The 6,943-nt window shown below is 35.9% G+C and overlaps 1 protein-coding gene across 1 annotated transcript; it reads left to right on the top strand.

Annotated features, from left to right (window-relative positions):
* Positions 1-2,977: 2,977 nt before the first annotated feature.
* LOC141647363 (serine/threonine-protein phosphatase PP1 isozyme 9-like) lies at positions 2,978-5,846 on the top strand. Its single transcript, XM_074455507.1, has 4 exons — positions 2,978-3,336; positions 4,401-4,960; positions 5,210-5,395; positions 5,544-5,846. The coding sequence occupies exons 1-4, from the start codon at positions 3,144-3,146 to the stop codon at positions 5,574-5,576; spliced, it is 972 nt and encodes a 323-aa protein (XP_074311608.1). The 5' UTR covers positions 2,978-3,143; the 3' UTR covers positions 5,577-5,846.
* Positions 5,847-6,943: the final 1,097 nt, after the last annotated feature.

Raw genomic sequence — 6,943 nt, 5'->3', positions numbered from 1 at the left:
TAGTCAATATGTTATCTTTTTTATTTTTTTAGTATGGCCCACTTTGCGTAAATCAATTGTGTGTGAAAGATTTTATTCACCATTTGACAGAATTGTGTGTCAATCAATCCAGTCTGTCTTGCTTAATACCGCCTTATTTTAGACCGCAATAAGACCTCTCACAAGTGAGGAGCACATAGGTGGTGGGACACCCCCATGTGCTTTCCCACTCACACCCTAAATGGGTTTTTTGTGAGAGGAAATGGTATCCGTCTGACCATTTCAGACGGATATGACGGTCTGAAATATGAATTTGTGCAATCAATTAATTGTGTGAATCAACTAAAAGATTATTTTCAATAGATGCCCACTTTTTTGTCAATGAACTGAGCGAGAAAAAGTTGAGCAATCCTTAATCTTTTAGTTTATTGGGGATTGTTGTATCTTACTCCCTCCATACTAGACCAATGGTAACACTTACCTAATATGACCGTAGCACATCAATGGTAACATTCCTTATTTGGGCCACAATATTACCAAGTTATCCTTATACTCATTTAATATTTATACAAAATGTCATTACATACCCCACCTACCAACCTACAATTAAACCCACAATTACATACCCCATCTATTTTTTCCCTCTTTTTACCCCTGCTTTTACCCTCTTTTCTTAAAAACCTCATTTTTTTTACCATGTTACCATAGGTCTGGTATAAAAGGAGTACATAACATATGGTGAGCTATTTATAATCACAAATTCTCATTATAGACGGACACTATCCGTCTATACGTATAGACGGATACATTTCCCCTCACAAAATACCCATTTGCCATAAAGTGGAAAGCACATGGGGGTGCCCCATCTTGTCCCCCTACCCATTTTATTAGAGGTCTTTACCCGTCTGTTCGCCCCACCCGTCTATACCAAGACCTATTGATAATCACAAATTCTCATTATAGACGGACACTATCCGTCTAAACCCTAATCCTACTTTGACAAACCAGGCCTATAAAATCTTGCATCTTCTACAGTTTTTATCATTCACAAAACATACAAAAATCCAATCTTATATTTCCAGTTTTTCCTATGCTTTTGAGAACAGTTTCCACTTTTGTCTTTGAAGTGCAACAAAGGTGGAAGGACGCGTTAACCCTAGAATCGGTGACCACAGAACCCAAGGAGCACCTGTGTGGAGGTCTGACTGATTTAGAGCAGTGTCTTACACGACGTCTCGATTAAGTTTATTTTCGGTCGGATAAGTTCATATTTTCTACATCTCCTTAATAATTTTGCCAAAATCAAAGATAAATAAAAGACCAGAAATGAGGGAGCATTATTCATTTAAGAAATTTTTTTATTGATTAATTAAATATTCGATAATATGATACGTCTTGTAATTATCTTTTTTTTTTTCTTTTTTTAAAAGTAAGCCAAAATAGTAAGAGACAAGGGAAACGAAATCTTCCAAAAGAAAAACGAGAATTAGGGGTCGTTTGGTTGCATATAGAAATTTGTATTGCCTAGGAAGTCATAAAACACGTGAATTTGGAATTCATGTGAATTGCAAAAAAATGTTTGGTTGCCATGGAGGAAGTGCAATTCATGTAGGCATTCTAACTTACCTAGGGGGGCCTAGGTAAGCAACTTCCTCCATTGTGGAGGAATTGGAATTCATGGGAACTTCCAATTCATGTGAATTGGGGTAACCAAACAACATACCCATTTTGCAATTCACATGAATTTAAGTTCCTGCATTGTTTAGTGGGTAACCAAACAACCTCTTACTTTTTCACATACGGACTTTACTCTTTCAGATACAATTTTTCATTAACTTTCCATAGCATACCTTTTTCCTAAACCTAGACAAACTAAGTCTTACATATGCATTTTCTCCTTAAATCGAATCTAATTATTCTAAAAATTTGAATAATGAACTATAATTCAGCAATTAGAGAAATAGTTTTGTTATATAGCAATTATAAATTGAAAAAATTAGTTTTGTTATATAGCAATTACAATGCTATAGATAAACTTTTGAAGTTCTGAGTCTTGTGCTTGTCAATGCAATACACTCTCGGTACTGCTACACTTTTGATGAGTCTTGATAGTCAATGTTGTACACATTATGTAGGGACAATCAAATACCGCAAATAAATCATCGATTTTTTTTATTGAAATCTTAGAGTACGTAGAAGGGGAATGATGTAGAGGGAGAGGAAGTGTGCAAGGCGGGGGAGGTCGACGTTGGACGGCGGGTGAAGTCGATCAGTATGAGGTTGCCGACGACAATATTGGATGAAGTTTGTTAACGAGTAGACCGTGGTTGGTGTTAGTGACTTGGTGGTGAAGGCCGAAGGGGGATGAAGGAAGGGATGAGTGATGAAAAAAATGACAAGAGTAATATGGTAAAAGACATATGTGAAAGAGTAAAATTCGTATGTGAAAAAGTACGCCTAAAAAAAAATAACCACATTTGTGTTCCCTCCACAATTGTCATTTGTCAACATCAAAAATACAATCTGAGAGTGATAAATTGTGGACAAGACAAGACGAGGGAAGCACGTATTACTTTCATACAAATACATTGACCAAGTATTTCAACTTGACAAATAACGCGATTTCTTAGTCTACTCTTCTATATCTTCTAATCCAATCTTTACCCATTAATCAACTATTTGTAAACAATTACTCGCATTAGTAGTCTATTAATTATTTAATAATGGATTACTATTTCCTGTGTGCCACCGTTATATGATGCAACAAAGAAAAAAATGGCCATTCTATCCAATATAAGGACCATTTTGCGTTAAAACTTAAAAGTGACCATTTTTATTTTAAGGATCACTTTTTATCCGTCACACTATACAACTTTTATAGAGTATAATTTATGATAATTTAATTTTTAAGAAAATGCCACCTTAATTAATTAATCCAAATAAAAATCTTGGTCATCCCTCTAACATGAATTAATCAATCATCCATTATAAAGACTATATCTAACATCAAACATCCCCTTATATTATCCCGTTTCTCTTTCTCATTTTTCTCCATTTTTTTGGGAAATTTCTCTGTTTTTATTTAATGGGTTTCTTTGTATAATTACTTTTGATTTAATATCAAAAGGGATACAATAAATTATAGTAAAAAGAAAATTGAAGAAATGATGATGACAATGGAAGGAACGATGGATGTGAATGTATTAGATGATATAATAAGAAGATTATTAGAAAGTGAAGGTGGAAAACAGGTTCAATTATCAGAAGGAGAGATTCGACAATTATGTGTCAACGCTCGTAATATCTTCCTTTCTCAGCCTAATCTTTTGAAGCTTCATGCCCCCATTAGGATCTGTGGTAATTTACCGTCCCAATCATTTCTTTACGTTTTCATTCATTATGTGGGTGTCTGGGTCATTTCTTTACGTTTCTGTTAAGAGACATTTATATTTGTCATTTGGATTGTGGATATTAGTTATGTTTTCCTTGTTTGGGTGACTGGATCATTTCTTTACGTTTCCGTTATGACTTTTTAATTTCCTTATGTGCAACTAAGTTACGTTTTTGTTATTATTTGGGTGGCCGAGTCATTTCTTTATGTTCATTTCTTCTGTGGAAGATTGCATTTATTTGCATGTTGATTGTATGTGATGAAATGGGTTTGGCTCAATTTGATTGGATTGATTGTGTTATTTTGAGTCTTGGAATTGGTCAAATATGGTGATTTTCTTTGTGAATTTGGGGAGATATTAAGTTTCTTGGATTTTGAGCAGTGCATATCCTATGTCCCATTTCGTGTCTCATCTTGTGTCCCATCACTTAAGTATGATGTGTCAAGATCTTAAGGTGATGTGACATAAAAGTGGGACAGGTGATCTCAACTCAGGGTCGGTGGTGGGGGCATGTATTCTCTAGAAAAGCGGATCTTGGGGAGGCGTCTTTTTGGGTGAATTCAAGTGTAGCCAATGTTAATCAAACTCAGTACGGCCATATGCCCATATCGGTGTAGGACATGGTTACATACCTATTTGTCATGAGGACATCTCTGTTTGAGCAAGGAGAAGTGTTGGATTGGTAAGGGTGACTACGATTTCATACCCGTAGGAAAGTGTCTGTCTTACATCCGGTAATATAATAAAGTGAAGAGTCAAAGTAATGTAGTAGGGGAAAGTGGGAAACTGAGAATTGTGATACAAGATTACTTGATTACATACTTCTTCGATGTTGGCACGTAGTATATAGTCCGTGTGAGGACCATGTAGTTTAAGCTCGTATGAGTGTTGTAGAACAATTTACCTCATTCGCTGATATTGATTTCTAGTATAGAGTTCAACTTAACTACAATCAAATTTGCTTTTAAATTAAGTTTTCCTTTTTATTTTCAGCATTCTTAATGTGAAATTGTGAATGTCTTCCCATAGGTGATATCCATGGTCAATATCAGGATCTTCTGGGACTTTTTGAGTATGGGGGTTATCCTCCATCTTCAAATTACCTCTTCCTTGGAGATTATGTGGACCGAGGCAAGCAAAGCTTGGAGACGATATGTCTTCTTTTAGCATTTAAAATAAGGTACCCCAAAAAGATTCATCTTTTGCGAGGAAACCATGAAGATGCAAAGATCAATCGTGTCTATGGATTCTACGATGAATGTAAAAGAAGATTTAACGTCCGTTTATGGAAGATTTTCACCGACTGCTTTAATTGTTTGCCTGTTGCTGCACTTATTGATGAAAAGATATTTTGCATGCATGGTGGCCTGTCTCCAGATCTTCAGAGCTTGAAACAAATAGATGAAGTTGAAAGGCCAACAGATATACCAGATAACGGTCTCCTTTGTGACCTTCTTTGGTCAGATCCAAATCCTACTGTCGAGGGCTGGGCAGACAGTGATAGAGGCGTTTCTTGTACATTTGGGGCTGATGTCGTTGCTGAGTTCTTAGAAAAGAATGATCTTGATCTGATTTGTCGTGCTCATCAAGTAAGAATTTCTGTGCTGAGAATTTTTTCCTTTAACCTTCAGTACCTTTATGTTTAAGACATATGAGGTTTTTCTGACTAAGCTGCAAGAGTCGAGAGGTAAGAGTGCTAGATATGCGACACACACAACCAAAGTGAAGGGTTGAAGTACCACAGTTTGTAACTTGTGCTTTATGAGGCGAAAACTGATAATTCAAGATCTTGAATTAAAAGGGGTATGATCAGCGTTAATTTTCCACTTATAATGCAGGTTGTAGAAGATGGATATGAATTTTTCGCCAACCGAAGATTGGTAACGATATTTTCAGCTCCAAACTATGGCGGGGAGTTCGACAATGATGGCGCCCTTTTGAGCGTCGACAAAGCCCTAGTATGCTCTTTCCAGATATTGAAGCGCCGTGACCTTGGAAGTAGTTCCAAAGTCCAACTTAAGAAGGTACTAAAGATTTGATCATATAAACAGCTCTCTTACAGTTTGATATTTTTTAGCCATTCACGGTTCACCTAGCATAAGCAAATTGCCGAACAAAGAATCTAGTTTTCTATAGAAAAATGCTTGACTACAAATATCTGCTTTTGAGCAGGTACCTAAGCTGGAGAACCCTGATGAAAAATGAAGAGGTACACGAAAAATGCACATTTAACACTGTAATGTAATAGCCTCCCTGAGTTGAGTTTTTTTACGCACCCCTAACGGTTCAGAAAGTCACTGCCTCAAGGAGTCATGGCCATGGCTTGAAAATGCTGGAGTGAAAAGTTAATAGTTCGAAACCTGTAAATCAACACCATACTCTTTATTTGGTTCGAGTTGCTGTAGGTTACCCCCATTTGTTTTTACATGTATCTGTTGGTTTGCATTTTGTATGCAAATGTCTGATTAGTGATCACCCTCCCTCCCTCCCTCCCTCCCTCCCTCCCTTTTGTTTTTTGAATATTTTGATTATTTTTGTTTGTTTAAGCTGTCTTAAAGTTTGTTTTCAGGATTACAACATTTGATATACACATCTTGCAGACTTATTAGAGTATGAATTTATTTATGATTGTATATTTGAGAGAATGTCTCCCTCCTTTATTTAATGATTGTCTCCGTTAAGAGGTATGATTTGGAATTTATGTCCCGCTTAAGAGGTAGGTTGTTCGGAAGTGAAACTATGAAAATCTTTTCCTCTGGAATGCGGGTGGTTGCTGACTTAAACCATGGTTGTTTTGTCATTTTTAAAGTGTAATCAAATGGTTTTATCAATAACCTAGTTGGTCGAAGTCCCGTGGCGTCAGGCATTCCAATCTACATATGGTCGAATAACCTTTAAACTTGAAGCCCCAGGATAATCATTAAATTGAAAGAAATTGTGTTCTACTTAAATTGAAAGAACAACAAATAAAAAGGGGAAAAGTAAAAAGGAAGACGAACCCTGAGTTTTAACAGTGACATGTTGAATCTCCGCAGCTTGAGATTGTGGCGTAATTGTAGCTAGGTATAGATCAAAATCCTGAGTTTTAACGACATTATTATCGTCGTTAAATTCGTTGGTCATAATCCTCAATTCTTTGAAAGAAAACCTAATTCCCAAAACTCCATTCATCATCTCCTCCATGCCGATTGAATTGCCGAAATTGAATGTTTTTAACCTTGTCGTCACCATATTGGAAGAAATTTCTACGCCGAGTACCCGTAGAAATATCACACAATTACTCGACTAACAAAAAAAACATGTTGAGTGTTGATCACCAATTAAACTACTAGTGTTATAGTATTTTGATGGTTGAATCGGTTGCAAAAAAAAAAAATTCAGCCATTCATAAATAATTCGTATTTAACTTTGTTAAGAGCATGAATATTCGAATATAACTACGTCTTTTACTTAGATGATTAATTGTCAAATAACACAATTACATGAATTACATAAGACATTAGTACTATTTTGTAGCTTGTGAAATAACGTAACATCACTCCTCCTCTTCCCGCTCCTTCTCATACTAATCA

The sequence above is a fragment of the Silene latifolia genome, chromosome 3, assembly GCF_048544455.1.
Source record: "Silene latifolia isolate original U9 population chromosome 3, ASM4854445v1, whole genome shotgun sequence".
Classification (NCBI taxonomy): Eukaryota; Viridiplantae; Streptophyta; class Magnoliopsida; order Caryophyllales; family Caryophyllaceae; genus Silene; species Silene latifolia.
The sequence above is the reverse complement of the archived record's forward strand: the minus strand, read 5'-3'. Positions and strand labels throughout refer to the sequence as shown.